This window comes from Carcharodon carcharias, chromosome 20 (assembly GCF_017639515.1).
Source record: "Carcharodon carcharias isolate sCarCar2 chromosome 20, sCarCar2.pri, whole genome shotgun sequence".
NCBI lineage: Eukaryota > Metazoa > Chordata > Chondrichthyes > Lamniformes > Lamnidae > Carcharodon > Carcharodon carcharias.
Genome location: NC_054486.1, coordinates 15,853,446 through 15,868,832, shown reverse-complemented (window position 1 = coordinate 15,868,832; position 15,387 = coordinate 15,853,446). Strand labels below are relative to the sequence as shown.

Below are 15,387 nucleotides of genomic sequence, written 5' to 3'. Positions count from 1 at the left end.
TGCAGAAAATTTTACATTTAATTGAAAAATATTCTCTCCCTATTAAAATATTGTACAGCAAAGCATTTTTACTAAAATGTAATTGGCAGGTAGAACATTGCTTTGGAAGAGCAAATTACAAGTTTCTGCACATTCAAATTCTGAGTAAATTACAATTATATACAAATGGAGATAGATTGTTACGCTAGTTTATGACAAATTAACTTGGAATATGTTAATTAATTCTGAAAGAATGCAATTTATCCCCCAGTTTTAGAAACATTGAATAGTTTCACAGCTTGCTCTGATGTTTGAGATGCTTTTGTAGAAATGTCTGAATCTTTGCCCACACGTCTAGCTGGGCTAATGCGTGTGGCTTCATTTTGCCTCCCCATACCACAGCTTGTCCCACCAACAGATGAAAAGAGGCATAACAGAATGGAAAATATGGAGGTTCCAGCAGATGTCCAACCTCAGGGTAACTGATGAGTTCATAGTTGTCTTTACCATTTTCTTTCAGTTTCTCAACAGCCTGCTGAGCATAGAGTGGAGTACTCCAATTCTTGTCATCCTCTCCAACCACAAACAGAAAATGCCCCTCAGCCTTTTCTATTGGAATAATGCAATCTTTGTTACCTTCATCCATTGGGTTAGTTGTCACCTCGGAAATATCAATCAACTTGGACTCTAGAAATTTGGTTTTTTCTACAGAGATACCCAGGCCAGGAAGAATGAAGTTTTTGTAATGGAGGTTACCTAAAGTATTTGCATTGCATCCACCAATACTAACTGCTGCTATCACGTGTGGCAAAAATGTGGTCATCGATAGGACTAGATCTCCCCCCTTTGATATTCCTATTGCTCCAACTCCAGGGCTGTTAACCTTAAAAAAGAATGCACAAAAATGTAACAATTCAACTGTACAGTATATGCTTCTAAGACATTAAGTAAAAGTAAGTTGCACCTAATATTTTCTTTCCTTGGATAAAAACAGCATTTAACAGGTTTGCGCTGAACAGCCTATTCCTGTTCCTATGCAACTAACCCTGAAGCCCAGCACAAGGCATCTGTACAGTACTCTGCTTTTATCCATTGTCAAGTTGGATTTGGACATCATCTGATCCATGCTCTATTTACATAATAAGTGCTGTGCTGGTGTGAAATAAAATGGCTTTACGTTGACATTACAACTGTATTGCAATCACTTTTCAGGAAAGCAAACAGAAGTGTTCAACTTCCAAATCAATAAAAGATTGCAAAAATTTACCCCCTCAATATCTTCTTTATTCTCACTGGAATCTAATTTTACTCCCTCCTAGATCGGCAATCGTAACAACCTGCTTAAATCTACATTATTTAAGCATTTCAAAATCTCTCGTTACCTATCCTTCAATGGAAATAAACTCAATTCTGTAAGCCTTGGTGTAGTTTTAAATCCTGTCCCCTCCGCTAACTCGAGTGCTTTAATACCATTTAAAAATAGCTTCAGATTTTGAGTTTTAACAAATACAGTAAACCATATTATCTGTAAGGAAAGAATGTTTGTAGGCTGAAGAGCCACAAGCGATTGTTTATAAAGCAGAAAAAATATAATAATGCAAAAGCAATGCGTTTGGTTATACAGTATTTATGTCACAGATACTGCAATTTGGTCCACAGCTCCATGCTTGAGTCTTCTTCCACCCTTCATCAGATCCCTCTCTTCCTTTCTCCCTTATGCATTTACCTAGCTTCCCCTTGAATACAAAAATGCTAGGCACCTCAACTACTCCTTGTGGTAGTGATTTCTACATTCTAACCACTCTCATGGTAAAGAAGTTTTTCCCCAGATCTGGTCTCCCTCCCAAGTGGAAATATTTCTCTATGTTTACGCTATTAAGCCCTTTCATAATCGTAAAGACCTTCAGGTCACCCATCAGTCTTTTTCAAGGGGAAAGTTTTCCAACTTGTTCAATCTTTCTTGCTGGAAGTTATATCATCCTAGTAAATCTTTGTTGCACATTCTCCAGTGCCTCCATATTTCACAGGCTATTCACAGCCTCTACAATAGGTTGCCAGCTTGTGAGACAAACATGCCTTCAAAAGGGAGGTGGAAGAGTTTTTCAGTAAGTTACAGAAACTAAGTGGGTTAACTGTATCCATATCAACCACTGCAGCACCCTAGGCCAGAATCTTCAGATCAGCGAGCTGGGACAGGGGGAACCCGTGCGCCATTCAGATCCACCGTTCGGCAGGTGCACACCTGGGTCGGCTGCGTGCCCGCCGAACTGTCAAAGGCCTATTAAGGCCACTTAAATATCAATTAAAATAATTAACTGTGCTACTTGTCCAACCTTAATGTTGATGGGCAGACCAAGAACCCAGGCGGACTTTGCATTTTTCATGAAACCTCATCCACGGGCAGGATAAGATTTCATGAAGGTCTTTAAAGTTTAATAAAAATTTTAAATAAAATTCATTGACATGTCCCAGTTCATGTGACACTGTCACGAGGGTATATGTCTTAAAATTTTTTTTCTTTATTGAAATTTTTAAAAATCAAACTAATGCCTCAGAGATTTCTGCACTCTTTCGTGCGCATGCATGAAAGAGCATAGGCCCCAACTCCCCCCGCCTGTACAGGGAGAGCTCAGCGCTTCTGGGTGCGCATCATGCTGGGCTGGCCTTAATTGGCCGGCCCACATAAAATGGCCGCATGCAGATCACAGGCAGCGATCAGCTGTGCACCTGCCTGGGCCCGCTCCCCTCCAACCCCCACTGACGGGGAGAAAATTCTCCCCCTTGAGTTTGTTTGATTGCGTTCAGGGATTTGAAGGGAAGTTCTGGGAATTGAATAAGATGGGGTTTTTTCTATGCCTCTCCCAGGAGATTGATTGTGCGAGGGGCATGGGGGATAAAATGGATTCGTGCATCCATGGGACAGCCTTACGGACCAGTTGGTCTTTCCTTCTAATTTCTCACACATTCTCTTGTAAATCTATTTTCTAAATGGAATGCAAAGCATCTTACCTTTGGATGCTGTCTCAAGAAGTTCACAGCTTCTTCAAAATATTCCAGATCAAGATTCGTAACATATTTTGGAAGGTCATCAGTCCCAAAATATCCTAAAGCCAGTGTCAGAAATCCGTGGTTTGCCAAGAGACTAGCTCGATGCTCAACAATCCCACCAACTGACCCATAGAGATCAATAACCCCTGGAAATGGACCATCCCCTGTAAAATTCGAACATTATAAATAATTCTGTATTGCAAAGTGTCACAAAGATAAAATCAATTGAATGTTCTTATAAAACTATTACTCAAAGCCGAAGAACAAAATATAACTTGTATAGCTCCTTCAATGTGGGAAATGTTCATGGCACTTTACAGGAGGGTAAAACAACAAACTGTGACACTGAGACAAAGGAGGAGTTGTTAGGATGTGACTGAAAGCTTGGTCAGATGTTTTAAGGAGAGTATTCAAAGGAGAGTTGATGAGGTTTAGAGAAAGAATTTGAGAGTTTGGGCCTGGACGCCTGAAGGCATGACTACTACTGGTGGGTGAAGGATTTGGGGGTTGGATAAGAGCTCAGATTTGGAGGAATGCAGAGTTCTCAACAGCTATAGAGCCAGAGAAGTTTACAGAGATATGGAGGGGAAAGGCCGTGTAGGGATTTGAATGCAAGGAAAAAAATAATTAGATTGAAGCATTTGGTGGCCAGGAGTCGGTGAAGTCAGTGAACATGTGGGTGACAGATGAACAGTTCTTGCTGTAGGTTTGAATTTGGGCAGCAGAGTTCCTGATGAATTCAAGTTAATGGCAGTTGGAAGATGGCTGCTGGCTAGGAATTGCATTGGAATAATCAAGTCTTAAGATATGGACAAGGGTTTCAGCAGCAAGATTGCTCCTGTCTCATGCTGAGCAGATAATGGCAGCATTATGGAGGTGGAAGTAGGCACTTTTTTAATGATGGAGAAGATATGTGCGGAGAAGCTGATGGTGAACTTAAGATCAGGCTGACTGAACCTGGGACAGCAGTCAGGGAGGGGGGATAGAATGTCTGAGGCGTGGAAAGGACTTTGTAAGCAGAGGTCAAATGCAATGGCTTTAGGTCTTCTCAACATTTAATTGGAGGCTATTTTTGCTTTTCCAACCCTGGATATCAGACAAACAATCTGACACAAAGGCAGTAGACAGGTCAAGGAAGGCGGTGGTGACATCACGCCAGATGGAATCAGTGTACATGTGGATCCTGAGATCATGGCCCAGAATTTGCAGTAGTAATGACAGTGAAACTGTCGGCTTGTCTTCTTCAGTCCAATGAAACTGACAGACTTCGCGCACAGAATTACAAAAATTGCTGTCAGTAATTCTCTGCTCCTCCAGCTTCATGGTAGACTCCATGTTGTTCGATTATGTCCAAAATCTAATTTATTTCATTGTCTTCTGTGGATCCTCCCATGCTGGAACAGTCCAAAGTGGGATCAGCACGGCCATCCACAGAACTGACAGTTCATATTAACGTTTTTGGTGCTTGGGGAAACTTCTGTAGCTATGCCATCTCTTGCCACTTCAGATGTTGCAAGTTTGGTGTTGCTGGTCCTCAAAGCATGAACAAAATTTTAGTGCTTGCCTCTACATGGGCCAGTTGGTTGCAATGTTTTCTCGAGAGGTTGTCTGCAATGCAGAAGTTTATAAGGCTCTTTTTAAGGGTATCCTTAAATCCTCTGTACTGGCCACCTTGATGTTTTTTACTGAGACATTCCCCATAGAAGACCTGCTAGGGGATTCTGTAGTCACCCATGCGGGAGATATGGCCTCTTGAATTTTGTGGAGGATGGTCAACATGCTGTTAAGCCCAGAATGATAGAGCACCTCAACATTTGTGATTTTGTCCTATTGAATTCTCTTAATGAACCTCGAGTGTCCTGGGTGAAAGCGTTCCAGAGCTTTGATGTGTCACCTATAGCAACCCAGGATTCTACACCATCAGCAGCATTGTTTTTAAAAAAAATCTTTCATGGGATGTGGATCTTGCTGGCAAGGCAGCATTTGTTGCCCATCCCTAATTGCCCTTGAATTGAGTAGCTTGCTCTGCCATTTCAGAGGACATTGAAGAGTCACCCACATTGCTGAGTGGGTCTGGAGCCATATGTAGGCTAGACCGGGTAAGGATGGCAGATTTCCTTCTGCTAAAGGACATCAGTGAAGTTTTTACAACAATCAGTGATAGTTATCATGGTAACCTCTACTGAGGCTAACTTTCAATTTCAGGCTAATTAATTGAATTTAAATTCCACCAGCTGCCATGGTGGGATTTGAACCGATACCCCAGAGCATTAGCCTGGACCTCTAGAATATTGGTCCAGAGACATTGCCACTTCATGACCCTCTCCCCCTATAAGGTTAGAACAATGGCCTGGTGAAGTTTTGACTTTAATCTTCAGCTTAATGCCACGCTGCTTCCGGACAGGATCATTGAGTTGACGGTAGGCAGAACTTGCTTTCTGGATGCATGCATGAATAACTTCTTCAATTGTGGCAGCCGGAGGGAGCACACTACCAAGGTTTGAGAATTTTTCTGCAGTGTTGAGCTTTTCCAGAGGGGGTACTGTTGCAGCACCTTCAGACTGCAATCTATGCAAATTGACTGAAGAGAATTTCCATATTTAGGCTGTTAGTGTTAGTTTTTCTTGTAAAAATCCAAGAAAAAGTTACACTCTGCTGAACGAGCTATAAATGGCTTTTTAAACAGTGTACAAAGTCCATTATTAACTGGTAAACAAGACCTGTTGTCCTGAAGAAGCTATTATTTTTGTGGTAGGTCAAATTTCTCCATAATAACAATTTCCACAATTTAAAAGAAAATTCTTTCAAAAGTTTATTCCAGTTTTAAATCTTATCATAAATACTTTATTTTGCAATCTGAATATTTAAATTAACAATAATGAGATTCAGTGCTTTTAACTTCCTGGAAAAACTCAGCAGGTCTGGCAGCATCGGCGGAGAAGAAGAGTTGACATTTCGAGTCCTCATGATCCTTCAATAGAACTAGTTGACTCAAAACGTCAACTCTTTTCTTCTCCACCGATGCTGCCAGACCTGCTGAGTTTTTCCAGGTAATTCTGTTTTTGTTTTGGATTTCCAGCATCCGCAGTTTTTTTGTTTTTATCTTTTAACTTCCTGGTTTGATGTGTGTAAATATTTCAATGTGATTGGTTGCCTATCTGCTTGCTGACATCACTGCTGCTGCACACCAAGATAGTCTTTTGGCTTCGCACCAGATTTAAATTGCCCTCAAGAAGGGGAGAACCATGCCACAGAAATTTCTATACCTTTGTGATAGTTTTCTTTGAAGTTATCGATCAGAGCCATTTTTTAAAAATTCATTCACGGGATGTGTCTCACTGGCAAGGCCAGCATTTATTGCCCATCCCTCACTGCCCTTGAGTGAGCCATGTTTTAAACTACTGCAGTCATCTGGTGCAGAATAGTGGGTGGGTGGAAGGGGTGGGTGGTGGGATTGTTTCAGGATTTTGTCCCAGCCACAGTAAAGGAGCAGCAATATATGGGGATTAGGATGATGTAACTTGGAAGGGAGCTTGTAGGTGGTGGTCTTCCCTTGAATCTCTTTCCTTTGTTCATCTATGTATTAGAGTTAATGGGTTTTGAAGGTGATGTCAAAAGAGCCAGGGTGAATTGCTGTAGTACATCTTGTAAACAGTACACTGCTGCTGCTGGTGGATGAGGCACCAATCAAGCGGACTGCTTTGTCCTGGATGGCGTGGAGCTTCCTAAGTGTTGTTGGATCTGCACTCATCCAGGCAAATGGAGAGTATTCCATCACACTCCTGACTTGTGCCTTGTAGATGGTGGACAGGCTTTGGGGAGTCAGGAGGTGAGTTAGTCTCTGCAGAATTTCCAGCTTCTGACCTGCTCTTGTAGGCAGTGTTTATATGGCTGGTCCAGTTAAGTTTCTGGTCAATGGTAACCCCCCCGCCCCCCAGGATGTTGATGGTGAGGGATCCAGCAATGGTAATACTGTTGAATGTCAAGGGAAGATGCTTAGATTTTTTATTGTTGAAGACAGTCATTTACTGGCACAAATGTTCCTTGCCACCTATCAGCACAAGTTATCCAGTCTCAAGATCTGACCTTGTGTTGGAGGAAATATCATTGATGAATAGGCTGAAAATAGTTGGACCTAGGATACTACTCTGAAGAACTCCTGCAGTGATATCCTGGGGCTGGGATTATTGGCCTCCAAAATCCACAACCATTTTACTTTGTGTTAGGTGTAACTGGAGGTGAAATCTTGCACTTAGCTAGGAGACACCAAGCAATAAGTTTAAATTACTAATAAACTTGGTACTACGAAAGGGGTTTCATTGTTAGAAGAGGTGGACTTCAAAGGGCCTGGTGATACAATGAGAATTTGCATTCAAAGGGAAAGCTAAGTACATACAGAAAAGTTGTGTGTGGGGAAATCAGAGGTATGTGAGATTCTAAGCAGCCTGTAAGCCTACAACTATGCGAAGGAACCAAAATGAAAGGAACCTCATTTTGAACTTGTAAGATAAAATATGCTTTGCCTGTTTAAGTCTATGGGTTATTGTTGCCTTAGGGAAGATTACCTGGAAGTGATTAATTTGGGGATTTGTTTAAAAGTTATGATGTAGTAATTTGTAGACGTGTATGTGTTCAATACCTTGTAAAATTAATGGTTAATTAAGTTTATATAATAAAAAATTCTTTGGAGGCTTGGTGGTTTTATTTCTGAATTCAGAGTTGCATCTCAAACATACCAATTGAAAACGTAGGTTATGACAGTCATTTAAAGTTTCGCTCTGGGATTTTAAATAACTCAGCCTTTACCAACTGCTGTGTCATAAGGGAAAGCAGGGAAAGGGAAAGTGATCTCAATGGTGGAAAGGTTGAGAAAAGCATATTATCTAAATGGTGAGAGATTGCAGAGCTCTGAGATTCAATCGGATCTGGGTGTCCCAGTGCATGAACCACAAAAGGCTAGTACACAGGTATAGCAGGTAATTAGGAAAGCTAATAGAATGTTATAATTTATTGCGAGGGGAATTGAATACAAAAATAGGGAGGTAATGCTTCTGTTGTACAGGGCACTGATGAGACCAAATCTGGGGTACTGTGTACAGCATTGGTCTCCTTATTTAAGGAAAGATGTAAATGCGTTAGAAACTCAGAAGGTTTACAAGACTAATACCAGGAATGCCTGATGAGGAAAGGTTGGACAGGTTAGGCTTGTATCCATTGGATTTTACAAGTGTAAGAGATGACTTGATGGAAACCTTTAAGATCCTGAGGGGTCTTGATAGGGTGGATGTGGAGGGGACGTTTCTTCTTGCAGGATAAATCAGAACTAGAGGTCATGGTTTAAAAATAAGGGGTCACCCATTGAAAACATAGACGAGGAGAAATTTTCTCTCGGAGTAGTGAGTTTTTTGAAATGTCTTCCACAAAAGGCACTGGAAGCAGGGTCTTTGAATATTTTTAAGGCAGAGCTAAATAGATTCTGGATTAACAAGGGGGTGAAAGGTTATCGGGAGTAGGCAGGAATGTGGGGTTGAGGTTACAATCAGATCAGTCATGATCTTATAGAATGGCTAAGCAGGCTCAACAGGCCGAGTAGCCTACTCCTAATTTGTTTGCTCCTATGTATGTATGTGGAACCAGAGGACATAGATTTGACGTGTTCGGCAACAAACCAAAAGTGACATGAGAAAAACTGCTTTGCATGGCAAACGGTTACAATTTGCAAATCCTGTGCGGGTGGTGGAAGGAGATTCAATCACGGCTTTCAAAAAGAAATTTAAGTACCTGAAGAGTAACTGGAGCTATGGGTAAAGGGTCAGGGAATGGGAATGAACACATTCTGGAAATTTATCAGGTCTGGCAGCATCTGTGGAGAGAAACAGTTAACATTTGTGGGTGATGATAACCCCTCAGCAGAACGCTGGGGAATGGGACTAGCTGAATTGCTCATGCAGAGAATTCGACTGCCCAAATGGCTGTTATAACTGTCCCTACGAACACAGGTTCAAGCACTGAATTCCCTTGTCACTACTTCTCACTAAATTGGAAGTAGCACTCATAACATTCCTCATTCACAGAAGAGTGGGAAAGGTGCAGAAAATCAATACCAAAAGAGAATGATGAATAATTCACTTATAAGAACAAAGAAAAGTACAGCACAGGAACAGGCCCTTCGGCCCTCCAAGCCTGCGCCGATCATATTGCCTGTCAAACTAAAACATTTTGCACTTCCGGGGTCCGTATCCCTCTATTCCCATCCTATTCATGTATTTGAAAAGCTGCCTCTTAAACACCACTATTGTACCTGCTTCCACCACCTCCTCTGGCAGCAAATTCCAGATACTCACTACCCTTTGCATAAAAAACTTGCCCCGCACATCTCCTCTAAAGTTTTCTCCTCTCACCTTAAATCTACGTCCCCTGGTAACTGACTCTTCCACCCTGGGAAAAAGCTTCTGACGGTCTACTCTGTCCATGCCACTCATAATTTTGTAAACTTCTTTCAAGTCGCCCTTCAATCTCTGTCGCTCTAGTGAGAACAATCCGAGTTTCTCCAACCTTTCCTCATAGCTAATAACCTCCAGACCAGGCAGCATCCTGGTAAACCTCTCTGCACCCTCTCCAATGCCTCCATATCCTTCTGGTAATGTGGCGACCAGGATTGCACGCAATATTCCAAGTGTGGCCTAACCAAAGTTCTATACAGCTGCAGCATGACTTCCCAGCTTTTATCCTCAATACCCCTGCCAATGAAGGCAAGCATGCCATATGCCTTCCTGACTACCTTACCCACAAGCGTTGCCACTTTCAGTGACCTGTGGACCTGTACACCCAGATCCCTCTGCCTATCGATGCACTTAAGGGTTCTGCCATTAGCTGTATAATTCCTACCTGTATTAGACCTTCCAAAATGCATTACCTCGCATTTGTCCGTATTAAACTCCATCTGCCATTTCTCCACCCAAGTCTCCAACCAATCTATATCCCGTTGTATCCTCTGACAATCCTTTTCACTATCTGCAACTCCTCCAACATCATTTTCGTCTGCAAACTTACTAATTAGCCCAGGTACATTTTCCTCCAAATCATTTACGTTTACTACAAACAGCAAAGGTCCTAGCACTGATCCCTGCGGAACACCACTAGTCACAGCTCTCCATTCAGAAAAGCACCCTTCTACTGCTACCCTCTGTCTTCGATGACCTAGCCAATTCTGTATCCATCTTGCCAGCTCACCTCTGATCCCCTGCGGTTTTACCTTCTGTACCAGTCTGCCATGAGGGACTTTGTCAAAGGCCTTACTGAAATCCATGTAGATAACATCCACTGCCCTTCCATCGTCAATCATCTTTGTCACTTCCTCGAAAAACCCGATCAAGTTAGTGAGACACGACCTCCCCTTCACAAAACCATGCTGCCTCTCACTAATACGCCCATTTGCTTCCAAATGGTAGTAAATCCTGTCATGAAGAATCTTTTCCAATAATTTCCCTACCACTTACGTAAGGCTCACCAGCCTGCAATTTCCTGGATTATCCCTGCTACCCTTCTTAAACAATGGAACAACATTGACCATTCTTCATTCCTTTGGGACCTCAGCCGTAGCCAGTGAGGATACAAAGATTTCTGTCAAGGACCCAGCAATCTCCTCCCTTGCCTCCCTCAGTACTCTGGGGTAGATCCCATCTGGCCCTGGGGACATATCCACCTTAATATTCTACAAGACGACTAACACCTCCTCTTTTTTGATCTCAACATGATCCAGGCTATCTACACACTCTTCCCTAGACAAATCGACCGTTAAGTCCTTCTCTTTGGTGAATACTGATGAGAAGTACCCATTTAGTATCTCTCCCATTTCTTCTGGCTCCACACACAGATTCCCACCTCTGTCCCTGAGTGGGCCTACTCTTTCCCTGGCTACCCTCTTGCTTTTTACATATGTATAAAAGGCCTTGGGATTATCCTTAATCTTGGTTGCCAATGATTTTTCATGACCCCTTTTAGCCCTCCTGACTCCTCGCTTAAGTTTCTTCCTACTTTCTTTATATTCTCCATGGGCTTCATCTGTTCCCAGCCTTCTAGCCCTTACGTATGCTTCCCTTTTCTTTTTGACTAATCTCACAATATCCTTCGCTATCCAAGGTTCCTGAAACTTGCCATACTTATCCTTCATCCTAGAAGGAACATGCCAGCCCTGAATTCTTATCAACTGACATTTGAAAGCCCCCCACGTCAGTTGTTGATTTGCTCTCAAACATCCGCCTCCTGTCTAGATTCCTCAGTTCCTGCCTAATATTGTTATAATTAGCCTTCCCCCAATTAAGCACCTTAACCCGAGGACTCCTGTTATCCTTATCCACCAGTACCTTGAAACTTACTGAATTATGGTCACTTTTCCCGAAATGCTCCCCTACTGAAACTTCGACCACCTAGCCTGGTTCATTCCCTAATACCAGGTCCAGTATTGCCCCTTCCCTAGTTGGGCTATCTACATATTGTTTCAGGAAGCCCTCCTGGATGCACCTTACAAATAGTGCACCATCCAAACCCCTAGCACTAAGTGATTCCCAGTCAATATAGGGAAAGTTAAAAATCACCCACCACAACAGCTTTTACATCTTTCCAAAATCTGCCTACATAACTGTTCCTCAATCTCCCACCAGCAATTGGGAGACCCATGTTAACCCCCAACATTGTGACTGCACCCTTCCTATTCCGGAGCTCTACCCATATTGCCTCGCTGCATGAGCCCTCCGAGGTGTCCTCCTGTCGTACAGCTGTGATATTCTCCTTAACCAGCAGTACAACTCCCCCACCTCTTCTACATCCCTCTCTATCTTGCCTGAAACATCTAAACCCTAGAATGTTTCTCTGCCAATCCTGTCCATCTTTCAACCAAGTCTCTGTAATAGCAATATCATAGTCCCAAGTGCTAATCCAAGCTCTAAGCTCATCTGCCTTGCCTGTTATATTTCTCGCATTGAAACAAATGCATTTCAGACCCCCAGTCCCACTGTGTTCAGTAATTTCTCTCTGCCTGCTCTTCCACTTAGTCCTACTGGCCATATTCACTAGTTCCCAGTCATTTATTTCACCTGCTGACCTATTGCTCTGTTTCCCACCCCCCTGCCATACTAGTTTAAACCCTCCCGAGTGACATGAGCAAATCTCGCAGCCAGGATCTTGGTGCCCCTCCAGTTTAGATGCAACCCGTCCTTCTTGTACCGGCCCCGGAAGAGATCCCAATGATCCAGATATCGGAAACCCTCCCTCCTACACCATCTGTTCAGCCACGTGTTTAGCTGCTCTATCTTCCTATTTCTAGCCTCACTGGCATGTGGCACAGAGAGTAATCCTGAGATTACAACCCCAGAGGTCCTGTTTTTTTAACTTTCTGCCTAACTCCCTGAACTCCTGCTGCAGGTCCTCGTCACTCTTCCTATCTATGTCGTTAGTACCAATGTGTACCACGACCTCTGGCTGTACTCCCTCCCCCTTCAGAATGTCCCGTACCCGATCAGAGACATCCTGGACCCTGGCACCAGGGAGGCAACATACCACCCTGGTGTTTCCTTCACGAGTACAGAAGTGCCTATCTGAGCCCCTGACTATACAGTCCCCTATGACAATTGCCCTTCTGTGCTTTGACCCCCCCCCACTGCTGAACAACAAAGACAGACGTGATAAAACTGCTCTGGCTATTGCTGTTGTTTTCCCCTGATAGGCCCACCCCCCCAAAACAGTATCCAAAACGGTATACCTGTTAGAGATGGGGACAGCCACAGGGGATTTCTGCACTGACTGCCTACCCCTTCTAGCGGTCACCCATCTATCTGTCTGTACAATGGGTGTGACCACGTGTGCAAAACTCCTGTCTATGACGCTTTCCGCCACCTGAATGCTCCTAAGGGCACCCAACTGTTGCGGTCTGTGAGGAGCTGCAATTGGGTACACGTCCTGCAGATGTAGTTGTCTGGGACACTTGAAGTGTCACAGATTTCCAACATCCCACAGGTGAAACACTTCACCCCAGCAACTGCCATTTCTAGAACTATTTAATAAATTAATTTAAATCTAATAACTGCTTATTGACTCCTTATTAACTATATGTTCCTTAGGGCTAGGTTTCTATTATAAATGCTAAATTCTAAGAACGGTAATCCCCTGCTTCTGGTCTAGATACCCTCTACTTATTAATTGATTTATTTGTTTTAATGAGTTTAACAATGTCTTAGTCCCAAATTCAGCGTAGATTCCCTACCAGACAATCAGGTTACAGATTTACTGTGACACCACTTTTAATTAATTTTTTTCTCTAAGACCTGAGGTCCGCCCTTCGACTTTGCTCCCTGGAACTAGGTCAAAAGCAATCAGGAAGACACAAAAACAAACAACAATTTGTACAACAACTTTAGATCTTGAACTCCCTCCTTCATCCCCACCCCCTTTCTGTTTCTTCCCCCTACCTTTTGTTTTTTCCAATAATTTATATAGATTTTTCTTTTCCCACCTATTTCCATTATTTTTAAATCTTTTATGCCCCCCCCACTAGTGCTGTACCTTGAGTGCCCTACCATCCATTATTAATTAGCACATTCGTTTAGATAATATCACCAACTTCAACACCTCTGTGTTCTTTTGTCTGTGACATCTTTTGATTATCTGCTCCTATCACTGCTTGCTTGTCCCTACAACCCCACCTTAAACCAGCTTATATTTCACCCCTCTCCTTGGATTCACCTAGTTCTGTTGAAGGGTCACGAGGACTCGAAACGTCAACTCTTTTCTTCTCCGCCGATGCTGCCAGACCTGCTGAGTTTTTCCAGGTAATTCTGCTTTTGTTTTGGATTTTTGTTTTTTTTTTTAACAATTTGTACTCAATGCTAAGAACGCGAGCCACAGGATTTGCTGCCTTACCAGGCGGGATGAAGAGGGTCCCTCGGACCCTGCCCTCTCTCACTGGGATCCTGCTCACCCCTGCTTTCATAAACCAGCGTTGATTGATAGAGGCGGCCAAAGGCTGCACTGGGAGCTGGTCCAGGCTCCGGTGTCCATCAAACACCTCGATGTGGACAGCGAGAGAAGTGGCCACGTCCCTCTTGACCAGGCGAGTGAAAGGTGTGCGGGGGCTGAGCGACCAGAAGAGCCCCATGGGCTGGGTGCCGGTGTAGTGTCCACCCAGGGACGGGGAGTGGTCCAGGTCCAGCTCCCCCTGGCCGTCCGCCCTGTAGAAAGCCAAGGAGTGAAAAAGCTGCCCCTTCTCGTCGCTGAGCCACGCCTTCATGGTGACCTGCTGGAGCGGGGAGAGGCCGCTCACCCGCACCTGGAGCGGCTCGTCGAACAGGCACTCGGGGCCGGGCTGAAGCCGGACACTGGCGGCCATCCCGACTCGGTGACACAGGGGGACAGGGCGGCTCAGGAAGGCGGCCGCCGCCGCCGCCCGGCGCAGAAACCTCAACAACATGGAGCCGCCTCAAGTCCGGCCCAGACTGACACCGAGCCCGCTGCGCATGCTCCTGACCCTTCCGCGTGACGCCGCCCAGCGACACTTCCGAGGAAGTGCACCTCCTGCTTTCACTCTTCACCCAGAACTTGATCTCCACTCTTCATCCAGAACCAAATCCAAGAAAATCTAAGCTGATCTTCACTCTTCACCCAGAACCTGATCTCCACTCTTCATCCAGAACCAAATCCAAGAAAATCTAACCTGATCTCCACTTTTCACCCACAACCCAATCAAAGGAGACCTAAACTGATCTCCATTCTTCACCCAGAACCAAATCAAAGAAAATCTAACCTGATCTCCACTCTTCACCCAGAACCCAATCAAAGGAGACCTAATCTGATTTCCACTCTTCACCCAGAACCCAATTTGTACGTGGAGCCGGAAGATGTAAGAAGGTTCTAAATTAATACTTTGTGCCAGTGTTCACAAGTGAGAGGGATGACGTTGGTAAGGAAATCAGGAAGAAGGACTGTGATATAATTAAAGAAATTACCATAGAAAGGGAGGAGATTCTAAGTGATTTGGCAGGCTTAAAAGTAGTTAAATCTCCAGGCCTGGCTGAAATGTATCCCAGGCTGTTGAGTGAGGCAAGGGAGGAGATAACAGGGGCACTAGCAATAATTTTCAATACCTCTCTGGCCACAGGAGAGGTGCCAGAGGACTGGAGGACAGCCAATGTGGTACCGTTATTCAAGAAGGGAGGAAGGGATAAACCAGGGAATGACAGGCCAGTCAGTCTAACTTCAGTGGTGGGGAAACTATTGGAAGCAATTCTGAGGGACAGAATTGATCTACACCTGGAGAGACAGGGAGTAATCAAGGACAGTCAGCATAGTTTTGTTAAAAGGAGGTCA

General features: G+C 43.8%; 1 protein-coding gene across 1 annotated transcript; it reads right to left on the bottom strand.

The window, feature by feature from the left end:
• On the bottom strand, window positions 1-14,527 carry LOC121292184 (acyl-coenzyme A thioesterase 1-like). Its single transcript, XM_041213836.1, has 3 exons — window positions 13,945-14,527; window positions 2,989-3,191; window positions 1-862 (listed from the first exon to the last, which is right to left on the bottom strand). Exons 1-3 carry the CDS (start codon window positions 14,489-14,491, stop codon window positions 272-274), a joined length of 1,341 nt encoding a protein of 446 aa, XP_041069770.1. The 5' UTR covers window positions 14,492-14,527; the 3' UTR covers window positions 1-271.
• Window positions 14,528-15,387: the final 860 nt, after the last annotated feature.